Source organism: Clupea harengus, chromosome 11, assembly GCF_900700415.2.
Source record: "Clupea harengus chromosome 11, Ch_v2.0.2, whole genome shotgun sequence".
Lineage (NCBI taxonomy): Eukaryota > Metazoa > Chordata > Actinopteri > Clupeiformes > Clupeidae > Clupea > Clupea harengus.
In genome coordinates this window covers 26,616,929-26,636,424 of record NC_045162.1, presented here as the reverse complement: position 1 = coordinate 26,636,424, position 19,496 = coordinate 26,616,929, and the positions used below count along the sequence as shown (strand labels likewise).

The 19,496-nt window shown below is 44.1% G+C and overlaps 1 protein-coding gene across 1 annotated transcript in view; it reads left to right on the top strand.

Annotated features, from left to right (window-relative positions):
• The first annotated feature begins 667 nt into the window (after nt 1-667).
• The window catches only part of LOC105893968 (zinc finger protein 236), a 56,147-nt gene continuing 37,318 nt past the window's right edge, over nt 668-19,496 (top strand). The window contains 15 exon segments of the mRNA XM_031576952.2: nt 668-1,002; nt 3,513-3,643; nt 4,458-4,622; nt 5,072-5,250; nt 5,364-5,494; nt 6,488-6,660; nt 8,689-8,817; nt 9,494-9,667; nt 11,430-11,643; nt 13,036-13,308; nt 14,815-15,021; nt 15,461-15,593; nt 16,917-17,177; nt 17,805-17,947; nt 17,950-18,063. Coding sequence (XP_031432812.2) covers nt 951-1,002; nt 3,513-3,643; nt 4,458-4,622; nt 5,072-5,250; nt 5,364-5,494; nt 6,488-6,660; nt 8,689-8,817; nt 9,494-9,667; nt 11,430-11,643; nt 13,036-13,308; nt 14,815-15,021; nt 15,461-15,593; nt 16,917-17,177; nt 17,805-17,947; nt 17,950-18,063 — 2,479 coding nt within the window. The 5' untranslated portion in view covers nt 668-950.

Below are 19,496 nucleotides of genomic sequence, written 5' to 3'. Positions count from 1 at the left end.
AGTAAACTGGCAGGTTTCAATCATTCTTTTCAACAGAGCAAACTGTATCCAAATGGGATGTGGGGACAAAGATTCTTGAAGGGTTCCTTGCTATACAGATTTAGGAAGAAATGCTTTGTTGGTGGGTTAGAAGCGTAAGCTTTAATGGTTTAACCTCCTGTTTTTAATATACCGTCTTCATATACCTATTGTAGCTTTATATAAGTAAAATGAAAATTACAACTGAAATGTGAAATCAATCGATTTAAGAAAGACATCAAGTACTTTAAGATGCATTGTTATCTCTTAATAATCATTATCTCTGGAAAATAGGCAAATATACATATCAGGGCCAAATTCAGAACATAATCTGTGTTAAATTATTATTGTAGGCTACCAACGAACACGATATGCTTATCTTGTAAAGACAGATCTTAAATTTTGTTTTCAATAGTTCAGCTTAGCGATAGATTACATCATAATTTTCTCTAAACATTTTAAGCTTTGAATGCAATTACTTTCGGTAAAATGTTTGATGTTAGAAATGGTTAGGTACCAAAGCAACATAAGTGTGGGCTATAGTAAATGTATTTGTGTTGTGACCATTTTAGAGGCTTTTAGCCTATTTCCAATACAGGGTGTTAGGTTAGAGTGATTTACTCGTTTAAACCCATTTTAATTGAATGCCATTTCCCATGTTGTTAACATGATTTTGCATGGTCCATCCTTAGGTAGGGCACCTACACAATTTTCTGAAAAGGTTGCCAAGAAAAGTTTTCATTCAGTTCTGAACGCTAGATGTCTCCCTTTCCCGTAAATGCATCGACCACATCGAGCCACCATATCGGCCTAGAGAAGTTCATGGCCTTGTTGCTTTCCCCGTCTCGGTCTCCGCGAGGAGCTCTCCGTACAGCAGTCGCCATTTTGAAATCCAAATCGTTCACAGTACACCCGCCCTGAAACCTGGAACTATGCCGCGGGGCCGGCCTCGAAAAGTGAGGGATAACTCAAACGACGGAACAGGTAAACTGTACAAAATTACCACGAATAAAAAGAACAGATTTCAAGCTTTTATAACAAGTGTACTATACTATAGGAAATGTCGTCATGTGTCAGAAAAGAACACTTCAACATTGTGTATATAGTCCCCGGATATAGTATTGCGGGTGTCCATTTCTTTGTGCTGCGAAAGGAGTGATTGAGGCGGAATGATATTAATAACATTTGGTGGCTCTACTTATTCAGATCCAGTCTAATTTAAAGCACTGGACAGGAAACATCGTTAGGGGAGCACATTTATATCTGAAATGTGTTTGTCTCTGACATTGGTATCATCTACACCGACACAATTTCATGGTTTTGAGGAATGGCGATGATGGTTCTGCTAGCTGAAAGCTGCTAGCTTACCTTTGGTTCCAACAACGTTAACGATAGTGTTTGTTAGCAAAGATAGCTTGCTGCCTACTATAAGCAGCTTTCGTGTTAGCCTGTGTAGTGAAGTTAGCTAGCGATAGGGAGTCTCAGCAAGCGAAGTTTAGACAGCTGAAATTATCATATGGTTTTGAACAAGTATTTGTTTCACTGTCTTGGATGTCAACAGTACAGAAATAATGCCAATTGCATTTAACAGAAGACTCGGGGTGGAGACAAAATTGTGACCGCTAATTTCAACGTTAAGTTAGCTCTCCTCACTAGCTAGCGAATTGTTTATATTTGAAACTACCCACGAAAAGGACAGTATGTCTCGTTAAGTTGGCAACTGTTAATGGCAGAAACATTAACATGACCTCTCCTCTACTTTTATGTTGCAAATTGTTCCAAAATAGTTTTGTTTGTCAACTTGATCTTTACGGAGGGACGTACAAATCATCCACCCTGCAATTGAACCAGTGCAGTTGACAAAGTTTTGAAACACTTCCAGGACAAGTTTAAAGTTTCTTTAAACGCACCACGTAAACTTGCATTAAATTCACAATATTCAATGCGGCAATTTGCAACATGCTTAGGGTAGAGTAGTGGCGCATACGTTAAGGTCTCACAATTCCTTGAGACATCTAATACCTTGTCTTAAATATTTGCCACAGGAGGTATGTAATGTCATGTCCAGGTAGACTTTCCCACTGACTGCTATTAGGCTGTTGCACATTGCCCCCCTGTTAGTACATTTAACCAGATATGTCTCTACCATTTTAGTTTGCTAAGACGAACAATTCTGATATCAAAGAAAATATTTGAATATTCAGTGTAACGTTTGGTCATGTTTTAGAACTCAAAACGTAGGGGAAAATGGGACAGTATGCAACCCTGAAAAAGGGCATGTCTTCTGTTTTACATCTGTCTTCTATTTAACACCTGAAAGAAGGCCCTAAATGTAAAACAATGCAGAAGTAATCTATCTAAAGGAACTCCAGTCAGTAAGAGTAATTCATGTAGTCTCAAACGAATCAACTTAAGGAAGTGAATGCTAATGTATGGGGATATGGATACAACCACACAAGTAGTTTTTGGCCTCACAGAAAAAGACTGACACAACTATTTGAAACTGTTCCTGGGAAGACCTTGTGCGTTATTGATTGTTCCAGGACTGAGAAATTGCTCAGTTTCCTTATCATCAGATTGATGTTAATAATAAAAAACAAACACCTTTACATGCCTTATTTGTATCCTCAAGTGTGAGTTGCATTTTACATCTCTTTGAATATGGATATAGTTTTATTTGTGGTGTTTGTTATTAGTGCTGTATCAAAACAAACTTTTAAGTATGGCATGGCAGTTAAAGGTAGTGTCTACAATTTGACAAGAAGGGTGTTGAATTATAATCATAAACTGCGCCTTTACGGAAAAAAGCAGTAAATCCCTCATGAAATAATAGTCTTCTGCAGCCACATGAGACTGACACTTTGTTATGCTTTAAAGTAACACTATGCAACAATTTTACACTTTTTGAGATATGGTTTTATAGGCAACTAGTTTAGGTACCATCCTCAAATTCATTTTGATAGCATATGGTCATGTGAAGGACAGATAAACACCTGTGTCTTCCCCACTAGCCATCCAGGATATGCCCTATGTAGTTCTGTGTACGGGCTGGTAGACCCTGCAAAAATGGAAGAAAAGCTCCACACGCATGACATTGCCAGCTAAACTGCCGAAAGACACCAGTTAGTGTGTTGGCAAGCTTCTATCAGTGTCAGCTGGGCTGTTGGTGGTGTTTGCAAGGTTTTTGCATGCCTTTTAGGTAGTTAGCTTACTAGTTTTGGAACAGAACTCTGTATTGCTGCTTTAACAAGATGTTTGTCAGGTAAGAATGGTTAAGAACACAACCAGCTGGTTGGTCTTTCCCACTCAGATTTAAAAGAAGATTCCTACAATGTTGTTATCTAATAATATAATATACACTCCTCACAGCAATTCTGTGAACAGGTTGTTATGTGGCCAACAGTTCCTAGAGGACTTTTTGTGTGGTTAAGGGGAACTCTTAATGCAAAGATAAGACACTCTCTGAACGCTTTGGACTTTGTTGGTTTGAGCAGAGGGTCCACAGGAGTCTGAAAATGGGAGTCATGCAGAGTCCAAGGAGAACCGATGCAAAATTTGCTCTCAGGTCTTCAACACAGAAAACCAGTTACAGAGGCATCACCGAGACCATGAGGCCAATGACAAGGCAAGTGGATTGTATGAGTCATATAATGCATTTTTTAATCAAACTACTCTCACTGCTTGTTTGCATTTGTCTGTTAGTACTTTTAAAAGCCATTGCTGTGCCACTCCCATTCTTTTGTCTGTCTTTTGTGTTTCAGGCATTGGACTGGTCAGTAAAGGAGTTGGTTCAAGCATTTAATTACAGCTCAGGTTCAAAATGTGTAGTGTAGGACACATGCTAATGAAATGTGTGCTCTCTAAATATGCCCTCTCACATATGAGATGTATAGCACACTAACTATGCCAGATTGAAGTTTATTGCAGACAGTTTGTGGATGCATAGATTGGTTTACTGTCTTTTCAAGTACAGTACTCCACAGAATACTAAAAGGCTCCATCTCAGAAACAAATATCAGGCTATGCAATTGTTAGTGCCAGAGTTTTACGTGTTCAATATTCCTTTGTTAAAACTGAGAAGTTCTTTGCAAACAGGTTATACACAAGCAGGCCGAAGAGAAAATCCTTTAAAGGTAGAGACATTTTGAGGGTGTTGAGCAAATTGAACTTCTGCTTGTAGAGGGAGCATAGTCCTAATAATGAATTTGCCCAAGAAAATGGGTTTTCCCTCGTGTCCTCCACAGGGACATTCTACACAGAGATACGGTGTCTTTCATCAAAGTTTCTCAGCAGCAGTAGGAGGTGGTGGTGGTGGTGTTATGAGTCTGTACAGTGTCTGGGAGTCTCTGGAACATAGTGTATTGATTCTTCAATTCTCTCGCCCCTCCTTGATCATTTACCCCCCCCCTCACTGTCTCCCTGTCCTTCTCTCATTATAGCCTCACCGTTGTGACCAGTGTCCCATGTCCTTCAACGTGGAGTTTAACCTGACGCTGCACAAATCCACCCACACCACCACAGATCCCGTCTGCCCAACATGCCACAAAAGGTTCTCCAGAGTGGCCAGTCTCAAGGCCCACATCATGCTCCACGAGAAAGAGGAGGTGTGTGAAGAGTCCTTCTAGAGGGGGGAAATACTGTTGGACTTAAATCATACATACTGTAGCAAAGATAGGGGATTTATGGAAACTAGACGGCACTCAGGGATGGACTTCTCACCCATCAAGTGTAGGGAGTTGATCTCTCCAGTTACTTTGGTTAACTTTTTTCACATTTTTATGTTATGATGTTATATATAATAGCACATTATATTATAACACACCGTTAGTTGTTGTTCATTCGAATGTATGATTTTTGTGCTACCAGTTTCAAGAGAAAGGGCCAAAAAGTTTGATAGTTGTAAAAAAAAAAAAAAAAAATCTGTTCACCCTTAGTTTTACACAAATCCATTTGGAGGGACTTCTAGTGCATGACCCATCAGCATTAATGATCCTCTCTTATTACCCCATCTCTCTTCCTGGTTGGTCCTGTGCTCTCTTTCACCGGCCGTCAGAACCTGATCTGTGGTGAGTGTGGAGATGAGTTTAACCTACAGAGTCAGCTGACTCTGCACATGGAGGAGCACCGCAAAGAACTTTCCGGATGCAAGGTCTACACCTGCAAGACCTGCCGCCAGGAATTCAAGACCCCCGCTGAGCTTAAAGAACATGTCAAGACGCATGTGAAAGCCAGGTGAGTGGATTGTAGGTGTGGCGGCGACTGTCGAACCCATCTGGTGCGAGATTCCTTTCAAGTTATGCAATGTTGCTGTGTGCTGAAATGCGTGCTGTGCATCTATCTTTTAGGCCAATACTCACTAGTTCAAGGAATTACAAGAAGAACATTGATCGGAGCGGATTCACAAATAGCTGTCAGCACTGTGGGAAGACGTTTAAGAAACCCAGTCAGCTGGTGCGACATATCAGAATCCACACAGGTAAGTCAAAATAATCTGAATTACAGTTGTTCTGTTATTCCTGCTTCAGCTGCAAAGCTTTTTGATATTTTATTTGAACTGTGGTCCACATGAACGTTTGACACTTGTGTATCCATTTTGCAATTTCAGTAGACCATTGTGGATTAAGGACTTGTGTCATACAACTTGCCGCCCCTCCTCTCCCCTTTAAAAGAAATCCATGCAGCCATTAAAACCAAACAAACGAAAGAAAAGCTGCCAGTTGCTTTCAGAGATTTAAAATAATTGCACTGCCAAAGAATAGCCACTTGGGGTCTCCTAAAACCACGGTTTTGTCAGCAGCATCAAAGCAACTGAGACAAGGCCTCGTACAGATAATTACACCTCAAGAGTTCTCCTGGTGTGGTCCCTCACCATTTCACCACCCCACCTGTCTTGCAACGTGGTTTTAGTCGCACCGGGCTTGGCAGATGACTAAGGCTGCAGACGAAGGCTGTTCTGTCCTCTGAATGTAAAACAGCCATTAGGAGGTCTCGTACCGCTACACAGGAGTGTCACCGAAGGACCTCCTCAATGTCCCTGTGTGCTCATTTAAACTGTGCCTCACTAAATTAGTGTCAAGATCCTGAGTCTAATTGTCATGGGGAAGATTATCACAAGTGTTTACGTCCCATCTTGACAGGCTGTATACACCTTCACGCTGAATTCTCTCTCTCTCTCTCTCACTTCATTTTCGTCCTCTTTCTACACACACACACACACACACACCTCTCTCTCTTTCATTCTCACTCTCTCTTGGTTTCATTTTCTTGGACACCCTGTCTTCCTCTGTGTCTGTTTATCTTCCTTTATTTCCCCTCCTGCCCACGTTATTCCTGCCATCCTCCTCTCTTCTTTACTCTCTCCCTTTCCCCTCCCTTTTCTCCCTTCTCCTCCTTCCACCAATTGCTCCTTCTCTCTCTCTCTCTCTCTCTCTCTCTCTTCTCTCCTCCTCTCCGTGTCCTCCTCCACTAGGTGAAAGACCCTACAAATGCACACACTGCGGTAAGGCGTTCAACCAGAAGGTGGTGCTGCAGACCCACATGGTGAGACACACGGGGGAGAAGCCCCACCTGTGCATGCTGTGCCCGGCCTCCTTCTCCCAGAAGGGCAACCTGCAGTCGCACATCCAGAGGGTGCACTCCGAGGTAGGCAGCTCCCCCATACCCGGCATCAGTCACCCCCATACCCGGCATCTCTGTCTTTGGGCCATCTTCCTTCCCACAGTTCCTGACCATATTCGAATGTAAATGACTCGACTCAGTGCAAATACACATATACTTTCATAAAGTCGAACACTGTCTTTGTCTTTCTCTCTCTCTCTCTCTCACACTCACACTCACACACACACACACACAACCACACACACAACCACACACACACACACACACACACACACACACACACACTCACACTCACACTCACACACACACACACACACACACGCGAAACATGCATCGTGCACATACAAACAGCACGTGTACAGAACCATATGTACAGAAGCATGTTAGAATAGAAATAATGCAGGAATATCGGTACTACATAATAAGAACACAAAATGAGCCAGATTGGGCTCTTCATATGCTTTCTCATTTGTAATTTCTCATTTCTCAAGTCTCTCTCTCTCACTCCCTCTCCCTCTCACTCTCTCCATCCCTCTCTCCTTCTCCCTCTTCAAGTCTCTCTCTCCCTGGTGCATCATTATACCTGATTTTAAGAGGTCTGACTCATCTCAGTCAACTCACTCCCTGGATGCTGAATAAATCAGGCCAAACAAACCAGCTGCATTCCTCAGTGAGAGAGAGAGAGTGAGAGTGTGTGTGTCTAGGCCTAAAATGAGATCCTCACAGACAACCCTAATGGACTGTTTTTTTGTCCTCTAAGACGAGGCAAAGATATTTGTAAAGTAGCCATCTGCATTGTGGAAGTTAATACACATAGGAAATGAAGAAATATATGCCCCACAGAGACCTCGGATTCACATCGATCTAGAGATGGAGGGATATATTCGTTACTTCAGTCTCGCATTTAGTAAAGGAGGTTAATAAACGTATGCTTGAAGTATTCAGCTAGAGAGAGATGTCTGATGACTGTCTCCTCCGTATCCTCTCTCTCTCTCTCTCTCTCTCTCTCTCTCTCTCTCTCTCTCTGCTTCTGTTCACAGATAGGTCTATGAATGTTAGGGTTTTCACATTTTTGTTTTTATTTTAGTTACACGCTGGAAAAGATGTTCACTTCCTTGGGCTATATTTGTTGAGGATTTCCTACAGCGACCACACCTCTCTGTTACATGCAAAAACTCATACCCAACAACCTAGTATTATAACACAACCACTATACTGATACTTAAGCAGTTCTGATGAACATGTTTTTTCTGATTGTCAAAAAAAGACAACATCAAGTTGTTTCTGGGATGTTTACCTGTTGACATCTGTGTTTACTAATTTCTGTAATCATGCAGAGCATCCCTTCCCATGGTTTAATTTAATTAATTCTGAGGTGGGGGGGAAAAAAACAACAGAAATTATTGTTTTTGTGCACGTTGGTTAAAGCTGCACACAAATTAATTGATGGGTAATTGAATGTGCTCTCCAATCCCCCCGAGCGCCGGAGCGGTTGAGTTATGCATGCTTCCCTCACAAGTGCCCTTCAGTTGCACTAGGGCAGGCAGACTCACGCCTGGTGAAGCTGCTCCGTGCATAACTTACTCGTGCAACGATGGTGGACATTTTGCACTGAGTGACAAGCTGTGCATACCCTCCCCCAGTGTGTGTGTGCGTGTGTGTGTCTGTGTGTCTGTGTGTGTGTGTGTGTGTGTGTGTGTGTCAAAACACGCGCTTGTCGACACATTTCTCCACAGTAGAGGATAATCTATGAGTCAGTGCAGTTGTCCTCGTTGACTTCCAGGATATAGTCTTCCTCTTATTTCCAGAACATTGTCCTCTCCCTAAGATTTCACTTTGATTTCCAGTAAGATCTACGGTCTAGTCAAAAGGCCTAAATACATTTCCAAAGGTGGAACTGTATGTATGCCAACAACATTCATTATTTCCACTGTTTATTGATCCATGGATGTTGATTGTAAATCATGTCCGCTGGTGGTCATTCATCAGGGCCTCAGGCTAACACGTATTCCCCTTCCCCTGCCCCTGCCCCTGCCCCTGCTCTCCCCGCAGACAAAAGGAGTGGCCCTCTTCCCCTGCATGGACTGCAGCTGCGTGTTCAAGAAGCTGGGCAGCCTAAACGCACACATCAGCAAGATGCACATCTCAGTGGTGGAAGTGGAGGAGCCTGCCACCACTCAGGTGAAAACACACACGCACACACACACACACACACGCACACGCACACGCACACACACACACACACACATGCAGACACACACACACACACACACACACACACACACATGCGCGCACACACACACACAAACACACATGCAGACACACACACACACACATGCGCGCGCGCACACACACACACACACATGCACGCACACACAAACACACATGCAGACACACACACACACACAAACACACATGCAGACACACACACACACACAAACACACATGCACGCACACACACACAAACACATGCGCGCACACACACACACAAACACACATGCAGACACACACACACACACACACAAATTAGTCTAAGAGTTACTTGCCCTTGTTTAGTGTTGCTCAAATCACAGGTAATGAAGTTTGAGCGCTCCTTATCGCTGCAGGTTATTGGTTATTACTGTGGAGGAAGGTGTAAGGATAGTTTGGTGAATCAAGTCAATTAGCAATGCAAGTTGTTTTCAGGTGAAGGGACTAAAAAATTATGTTTTCTTTTGGGGGGGGGGGGGGGGGGCACGACGACGACGACTAGGGCAGGAGTGTGTTAAATGTATCTAATGGGAGGCAGATGCATGTATGTAAGCTCTGAAAAACCAACAATCTTGCATGTGTGTGTGTGTGTGTTGTGTTCCGTCAGGAGGCGGTGGAGTCCAGTCAGGCCGTGTCCGGGTCAGAGGGAGCCGAGGGGGTGACGGACGTGATTCAGCAGCTTCTGGAACTCTCCGAGCAGGTCACGGGGGAGAGCACCCAAACCCAGCCCCCAGTGCAGGCAATCGCCATGGAGACGGCTATCAACCAGGACATCTTGCAGGTTCGGGCCTTCATTTAGCAACACACACCCATATACACACACACACACACACCCACCCGCACACACACCCTTATACACACTCATGTACACAGGTAGTCTTGAAGAATTCCTCGCATCTGCTTTTGTATTAATCATAGATCACCAAACAATTGAATGCAAACATTGGAGCTACGTAACTTGTCGGTTTTAAGAACTCTTCTGTTCTGTTTAGTTAAAGCGTCATTGCCGGGTAAAAAAAACTCACAGAAAACATTAGAACCGCTTGTACTGCCCAATGTCACCAGTTCATTTGGAAAAGTACACACCGGCACAGTTGTTTTGTGAGGCTAGTCTAGCCTGGAGACCACATTGACATATTTCCAATCAAAATCCATCAAAAATAAATAGAAGGCAAACATCTCCTCAGACGTTGTGAATCATATGAATACATGTATTATTACATATGTACACATGAACAGTTCCTCTTACCCGACCGTGGCAATTTGAGTGGACTGATTGCAACTGATTTATCTGATTGCTGGCTTGTTATTCTCTTTAGTAAGAATGAAAAACATGCAAAATAACAGAACACATGTCCATCCCTGACCAAAGATGGACAGTTCACTTCACTTGGTCCCCGGGCACTACAAGCTGCCCACTGCTCCTGGGGGGTCCTTGAGGAAGGACTGTCCAGGATGGGAAAAAGCAGAAAATCAAATTTACCGCGACCTCAGGCTTACCTGCGTGTGTGTGTGTGTGTGTGTGTGTCCTGTGTCGCCTCCATATATGCACGTCTGTGTTCCAGTGTGTCGTGTGTGCCATTAAAAACCTGACAAAGGTCTTAATTATAGCTGTGACTCCATGTGCAATGGGGCAACCATTAAAAGTTTTCAACTGCAGTAGAGGCGATGCAAGCATTGAGAAGACATTATGCAAGAGATATACACAGTATATTTGCCTGGTGAGAAAGCGGTCAATGGCCCCGCCAGTGCTATTTAAACGGGAACACAGAAACAGAACCCTCGCCTCTGAGATCGTGGCCCTTGGCAGCAATCAACCTCTCAGTCTGTATGGGGGGGGCATGGCCATGCCATCTTTGTAGGGATTTAAAAGAGTGCTCTTCCCGTACAAAGGTCACGGTAGATTATTATTCTCCCCATGTGTTTGAGCACCGCTTTTAGAGTAGCTCACAATGGCCAATGATTGTCTTCCTCGTGATGGGGGTGGGGGCGAAGAGATTTATTTCATTATCCTTTTAATCGTTTGTCAGCTTTCATATTCCTTCACTGTTTTTTTTTTTCTTCGTCTCAGTCTTTCAGCTGAAAAACACGATTCATTCATAATTGTAAAAAAGATAGGTCTCCGTTACAATTCGGTTTTTTTTGGGGGGTTGGAAATAATGATTATTATTATTAAGATCTAAGCTGTCATTTCCTCCCTGTCCCATTGTGCAGCCTGCTCTCTTCGTGGTGACAGTTTTGTTCTTGTGCTCACAGTGTGTCGTTTGAACATGTGTCTACCCAGACGTAGACATTCCTCTTTGGGAACCACCCACCCCCATTAGTTTGCAGCTGAAAAACCTCAACTAAGTTTAATAACTCAGTCCATTATTAAGGGTTTTGATCAATGCAAAGCACATATCGGGGGAAACTCGTTCGTCATCAGATTAAGCTTATTCACAGCATTTTAATGAGTCTGCCTCAACATTTTCACAGGATGAATATCTATAACTGATAAAAAAGTGTTAATTTATTATTTGTTTATTGAACTTCTTCGTCCATAGCAAGCCCTTGAGAACAGTGGCTTGAGTGCCATCCCAGTGCAGAACAGTACCCAGAGCAGCAGTGGTGGTGTGCCAGTCTTGCCCAGGCCTGATGGTGGCATGCAGAATCAAACGACGGGGGGCAACGTCTCTGCCATCAGGAAGACAACTGGCTCTGAGAGGCTTGTGAAGAAGGAGAAGAAGAGCATCTTCAAGAAGCCTGATCAAATGCCAGGTAGGCGTCTCTCTCATCCCTCTCTGACCACATGGGGAGATGGCCTAGTAGGCTGTTGTCTCAGTGTCAACACTTTAATGAGATCTGGGATACTATTGGATGGCTTGAACAGGGAGTGTGTGTGTGTGTGTGTGTGTGTGTGTGTGTGTGTGTGTGTGTGTGTGTGTGTGTGTGTGTGTGTGTGTGTGTGTGTGTGTGTGTGTGTGTGTGTGTGTGTTGGAGAGAGAGAGTGTGAGTGTTGTTTGGGCATTTTGTTGAGTTTGGACACTGGTCTATTTTGAGAACTGAAAATGTGGCCCAAAATGACAGCTGCCGTTACAAATTGAAAAACTCTCCTGTAATTGGTAAAAAAAAAAAAACCTGATTAGCCCAAGGTCTGAAACACATACCAATGTCCTTGTGGTAACTGGCCTAGCCTTTGTGAAGTGTCCATTGAAGATGTGTTCTGCAAGTGCCCTGGGTATAACTGTATGGCTTAATGATCTGTGCCTTAAACAAGATGCAGTTGTCCCCTAACGGCCACAGGTTCTTGAGAGCCTCCTCTAGAAAGGCGTCAGGATCAGTGGAGTTATCCTTGTAAACATTGACCAGCGTTAATTAGCAAGAATATTAGTCACGCTGCAGCTGTTTCACACAAACCTGCATGTTAATGGAAGCAATACACGCTTAGTTTGGTTCATTCTGTTCCAAAGAGGCACACAACTGCATATGTGTGTCCAGACACTGACACTGTTGTTGGCTGTTGTTTGAGGTGTGAAGAGAACAGTGTATTATTTCACACGATGCACTTATGGCTGGTGACTGCATGTGTCTATGGACCAACAGCACTGTCAGATATTCCAGTTTCTACTGCTAAGGGCATTGCTGGAATGTAGAGCAATATTGGGGTTACAGAGTGTGTATGTGTAGGACGTTGTAGGGATGGGAAGTGCCCCTTGGGAGATGGTGGGACCTGTTTTGACTAAGGGAACAGCCTGCATTATATATCACAGCATGATGGCGCACTGATTCAAATTGGGTTCAGGGCAACACAGTCTTTTTTGTGTTCCTCTCAGTGACAATGCTCTCTGTGGTCATAAAAGACATTGGTGATGATCTCACAGATGGCGTCCATTTAAGTGTCGGTTAAGTCATGACAATAACCTTGGCCGGGTTTTGGTTGAGTTCTTATTTTATTCATTTGATTTCGGTTTAATTTTTTTGTATCTGCGATTCAGCCCTGCATAAAAGCCCTCTTTATTTCACCAACTGTGAGCAGTGAGTGTGTGCGTGTGTGTGTGTGTGTGTGTGTACACTCACATGTGTGCAGATATGAACTCGCTGACATTATTGCTTTCTAACCACCTGTGGCACACCACCCCCCACCCCCCACCCCCCCCCCCTCCTCCACAGGCACCATCCGCGAGCAGAACGGCGTGCGCTGGCACGGCTGCCCCTACTGCTCCAAGGAGTTCAAGAAGCCCAGCGACCTGGTGCGCCACATCCGCATCCACACGCACGAGAAGCCCTTCAAGTGCAAGCAGTGCTTCCGCGCCTTCGCGGTCAAGAGCACGCTCACGGCCCACATGAAGACGCACACGGGCATCAAGGCCTTCGAGTGCCAGTTCTGCATGAAGTGCTTCTCCACCTCCGGCAGCATGAAGGTGCACACACGCCTGCACACAGGTGAGGGCCTTGTGCTCACAGGTTGGCTTTCTTATCTCTCAGCAAAGCGGGGGGGGGTGGAGATGGAAAGATAGAACAGCAAACTAATGAAATTTTCATGAAATGAAAAAAAGGGGAGAAACAGACATGAAAAAGCATTGGGAGTTTGATATGACACAACAATGACTTTCATTTCCAGTAAGATCTACGGCCTAGTCAAAAGGCCTAAATACAATTCCAAAGGTGGAACTTTATGTATGCCAACAACATTCATTATTTTCATTACTTTTTATTGATCCATGGATGTTGATTGTAAATCACATAACAAAATGAGAAACTATGTGTATGAGTTTGTGCCCAATTTCAGCATTCATATTCCCTGGGGGTATTCTTCAGAGTGTATCTGTTTGACAATTGATGAAATGTTAAGTGTATTTAGAGAAATGTATACCCACCCAGCTGTTAGACCTTGGAAGTGGTGATACATTGGGCACTTAGCATTCACAATGTGTAGGTGGGACCCTTCTGAGGAACATTAGCCTGTTCAAATAACACTAAAAAAACTCTAAACATTTCAATCATAACCACTTAATGATAGTGGGCTTACATAGCCCTCTAGTTTGAATGATTATTTTCTTTCAAAGCTGCTTTAAACTTGCCCTATAATAGTGCAATTTATTGAAGGGCAAATTTTTTTTTTTTTATGCCACCACATAATTGGGATAAAGTTGTGGTGCAGTTTAGGGTGTCTGATGAAAAACACATTTGATCAAGCCAAGTAAGTTTTTTGCTTCCCTGAGTTCATCTTTTTCTGCATAATCATTCCACTCAGCTGGCAACCTCTGCCCAAAGCTCATTACAACCGTGCAGTGAAGGCGTAAGCCTGCTCCCCGCAGGAAGACAACCTTAACCACGGCTCTCTCCCCCAGCATGGGGGGCACATTTCATTTCTCTCACAGCCAGATGAGCCCAGTTTTTCATGTTGATGAGCGCTCTCGTGTTTGTTTGGCTTTGTTTGTAAGATTAGCCTGGTGATGGCAGGCTAAGGAAGACCGCCCGCCCGCATCTGCTTTTTGACAGCATGTTGTCAAGCCCACAGGGCCTCTAAACAATCACGCATATTTTCTCGTGTAAAAACGTCGGAAGAAATTCAGCGCAGTGTAATAGCACAGGTGTTGTTGAAACGGAACCGCATACCTCATTAGAATGACAGCACCGTCTGTGCATAATTTTTCATTAAGATTCCGATTTCAAAACGCCCATGAGCTTTCATTAAGTCAGTTGTCAGCTGAGACCCGAGCAAAATCAACACTATTAAGTGACAAACATACACATAGTGTCTTGCCGAGGAGGATTCATTTATATATCCCTTCCGGGAGTGCAGGGACGATCGTAAAATATGGCTGTGTTCATGTTGGGCTTTATTAGACAAGAGGCGCTGTTGATTTAAGAGCAGATTTTCATGTGGGAGTGTATTTAAACCTCACCGACCCTTCACCTCTGTGTGACCTTTTCACCTCTGGTCAGGTGTGCGCCCGTTTCCCTGCCCGCACTGTGAGAAGATCTTCCGCACTTCGGGTCACCGCAAGACGCACATCGCCTCGCACTTCAAGAGCATGCAGCAGCAGAAGAAGCACAAGTTCCCGCGCAAGCCCCACAAGGCCCGGGCGTCCAAGAGCAGCATGCCCCTACCAGACATACCCCTCCAGGAGCCCATACTCATCACTGACATGGGTACGATGGACACAAGCACTCACGGTCATACTCTTTACATACATCTTTACACCTTCCACTTAACAGTTAACATTCTTGCATACACATGGCTTTGCACATAGATGTTTTGCCATATCTGTGTATGTTCAGATAGATAGAAAGATACATAGATAAATAATGATATATTGTAGATATATCCTTTTCGGCACCTACAGTACATGTATGTGTACATTTAACATGTTGATGTGCTCACTCATTCACACTCATATACTTGAAACACACCTGAACACACACACACACACACCTGTGAAGAAACAAATATCATGCTCATACACCCAACATGTACTTTTCTGGAGTCAGTAACCATCTCAGTGAGATGTAGGGCCCTTGTGCAGAAAAAGGGTTAACGTCATAAAGGCCTGGCGTGCGATGTTGATGTCATCATGTTTGTCTGCCACAGGCCTCATTCACAGCCAGAACTCCCGCATGTCCTTACAACCCTACCTAGAGCTCGTGGAGAACGACCGCCCCTACAAGTGTGCCTTCTGCAACAAGGCCTACAAGAAGTCCAGCCATCTTAAACAGCACGTCAGGTACGGAATGCTCCCTGACTAAAATGTGCACTATGAATGAATACCATTTTTATATTGTTGATTTATAAAATATTTTATAATTAATTTTATTTGAATGTTTATTTGGGTTGGGTCAAAACACTACAACATTACTTAATTGTGCACACCCACATGTTTATAAAAACTGCTTCACTATACCGATAGGTACATAAGGTAGTGGTTTTTTGAGCCTTTGTAATGGTTCCTAAGATTGAAAACCACACATGTGGGAAGACACACTTTTACATGTGTCTTGCTAGCTGCTTGACTTGACTAATTCACAGCCTTTACTTTTTTTTTTTTTTTTTGAGTAGAAGAACGAAACCTTTCAAAGCAGGACATGGGTAATTGACTAGCCACTCATTGGTCTTCTCAGAAAGTCATTTTACCCTTTCACTTCATCAACCGGATTCATTTTCATCCTTTTTTCCATTTCGGTCCAAAGTGAGAGAAAAACGCTGTCGTAATAAAGGTCACCTTCCCGATAGGAAACGGAAAAGAGTGACAAAAGAGGCCCCAATAAAATCCCTCATAACTTAACCTTAAAGATTATGACAGCCATCTTGGCAAGAACATTTGCCGTTCCAATTAGCTTCTCATCACAGGTGATTGATTGTGCCCCCACCTCCCCCCAAATCCAGAGGCAGACTGTGTGTCCTCAGAGGACTGGGCCCCTAACTGCTAACATTTAAAGTGAGATCCATACTCTCAGTCTCTGCTCAATTCTGCCTGTGTGTGTTTTATGTATTGGGAAATTTCACCATTGTTTTCACACAAAAGGGCACACTCAAGTGGGTTATCAGGGGCCAACGCAGAGCTTGAAATGCCACCCTAGAATCACAGGTAGCATAACCCAATAGAAAATCTTAAAGCACAAATGTAATAATTTTATTATGAGATGTTTTACTGATACAGAAATACAAACTCAGTATGTAGGCGGCTGTGTTGCAGTACAGGTAGATCATCGTATCAGTCATGCTATTGGGTCATGTCCCATGAATAGGTGATGATAAAAAGTCCACATTGGATAATGGCAGATTTTAAATAATAATAATTACATTTTATATGTGTACGTCCTTTGAACCAAGAGCTCAAAGAGCTTCACAGAACTTTGTGGTTGTAGTGGATAAGTGCATAAAATGACTGAATGACATGGGAACAGTTGAGACCAACCAGAGCTGGATAAACAGCCTAATCCACATGTCAGAATGTTGTACAACAGGAGCCACTCTTTCCTCTGTGAGAGACTTATCTTTGCTTCATGCTGACCACAGTACCACTGTGTTCCCCTCTCGCGCGCCCAAGGTCCCACACGGGAGAGCGTCCCTACAAGTGTGTGCAGTGCAGCAAGGGCTTTGCCTCCTCCGGGGTCCTGAAGGCCCACATCCGCACCCACTCCGGCCTCAAGGCCTACAAGTGCCTGATCTGCGACACCACCTTCACCACCAGCGGCAGCCTGCGCCGGCACATGACCACCCACAGCGACCTCCGACCCTACATGTGCCCCTACTGCCAGAAGACCTTCAAGTCCTCGCCCAACTGCAGGAAGCACATGAAAACACACAGGTACCGCCCGCACAGGAAAGTCCTCTCGCACTGACAGCTGTGGTCAGTTTTGCAGGGAGGTTTTTTTATGTTCCATGCCTCCATGACTTAAATCTGCTGTAGTCAGGTCTTCCTCAATGGCTGCGTGGTCGCCTAATTCCATGGATTCTTGTCTTGTGATGTAAAATATAGTTTTATGAAGTGGTATTCTCTGTGGAGAAATGAGCTGAAAGCTGAGAGCTGAAATCCACGCCTACATGCTGTAAGTACAAAAGGGAAACGTAGACCGGAGATTGTTGACCCTGACTTTGCACAGTCACACACACCATCTCATCATTTCAGTGTGGATCAATATGATCCTGTGTATTGGCACAGAGCAAAAACAAAAAAGTGTGATTGGAAATTGACTGTAGAAATTGATTGCGCAAAAGGTGCAGTTTGCCCTGACTCCCATAGGAAGCGCACGTCTGATATTAAACTATAGATCAGTATGATCCAGTTCATTTGCTCAGAGTAAAAACCAAAAGAGCATTATCAGTCATGTCGATTGCAGAAACGGATCACGCCAAAAGTGTGCTAACACGGAGTTGATTGTAATAATAATTGATCACACACATTGATCCCCCCCCCCATGTCTCGTCTCTGCAGGTACGAGCTGGCCCAGCAGCTCCAGCAGCAGGGCCCCTCAGATGGGCCCTCGCTGGGGACCCCATGGGGGACCCCACCTCAGCGGTGGCCCACGACATGCAGGTGGAGATCGAGGGCGGCACGCTCCAGCCTCCACCTTCTGGAGTGGGCTCGGAGCAGCAGGCCATGCTGGAGCTGGGCCAGACGCAGGTGGTGGGGGGCGCCCAGCAGGTGGCGCTGCAGACGACGCTGAGCGAAGAAGGCCTGGTGCAGGACGATGGTAAGACGTGAGAACCGTACTGTGACATAACCGCCGAGGCTCAGTCACATGACACTAACTACCATGGCTTTAGGGATTAAGTAAATATGCCTTTTATAGGAGGTGTCGTTGTTGACATTCTCTGCTCGTCTTTAAGGTTCTGGTGAGAGCAGAGAGCATAATCGATTAGAGCAGATTCGAAAACATGCGGCAAAGTAGATTTGAGCGAGAGCTCTGCTTCTTGAGCCAACGTGAGTCAATCTCTCTTGCCTGTAGGCAATAGCCAGCACAGTGTGTGTGTGTGTGTGTGTGTGTGTGGAGGGGGGCGCGTGGGCGTGCGTGTGTGTGTGTGTGTGCGTGCATGTCCATGTGTTCATGGGTTACCAAACAGGCCATAGCAAACAGAATTGGTGCGGTGAGGTGAGTGATGGGCATCACATGGCCTCATGGAATGTCACATTGCCTGTTTGATTTATTTTTGGCCTCAAGTGAAGTCATTCAAAGGCTCTCACTCGGCTTTGGTTGGGTCGAACAGCCTCCGGGTGTTTTTCTGAGGAAGACAGACAAATCAGGGTTGTGTTAATGCCATGTGAAGGTTGTTGAAGCTCTCCTAAACTTTCTATCTCCAGAACTGTGAATGTACGTGTGCTCCCCCGTAATGATACACAAGAGACAGAAAAAGAAGAAAATGAACTCTTAAGGTGTTGACTTTAATACTTGAATTGAGTCTCAAAAGATATCACGGATAATGTGTTCATAAGCAGCTTATTGCAGATTGCAAAATCGGAAGTCAGTTGAGTAATCAGTTTTAAATTAGTTATCTGAAGACATGATTGCTTCCTGGGAATTAGGCTATATGCTCTCAAAACTTGTTTGTCGGTTTCAGATATTTCATTGCATTTATTTACATTATTCAGAACCATGAAACAAAGAATCAAATAATTGGTCCCATCACACCTGAAGATGTGAAAATGTGATCCATAGTGTTATTAAAATGTGTGAGATTCATTCTTTCCTTGCATATTAAATGTAGACATTGTGAAGGTTGGAAACTCATTGCAATGCAGGAGGAATGCGGTGTGAATGAGGTGTGGCTGCAGCCTGTGGCCTCAGAGACCTAACATGGCTCCATTTGAAGGGACTGACCTTGAACTCTGATGGCATCGCACTTAAAGGGAGCCTGTGAATGAAGAAGAAGAAGAGCACAGAATCCTGGAGGACTTTGAGTGTGAGAAAACATCCCTTGCTTCTTCTTCTTCTTCTTCTTCTTTCTTCTTCTCTCAAAAGAAGTGCAGAGAAAGGCACCTGGGTTGAGAAGAAAGCAAGAGACGAAGAACCTGAGTTCAGTTTTGCAAGTGGTCACACAAATCGACGCTCATTTTGCAGCCAAGGCTTCTTCTTGAAGGGCCACGAGGCCAGTAGCCATCAAAAGGACGGATTGCCAAAAGCTTACC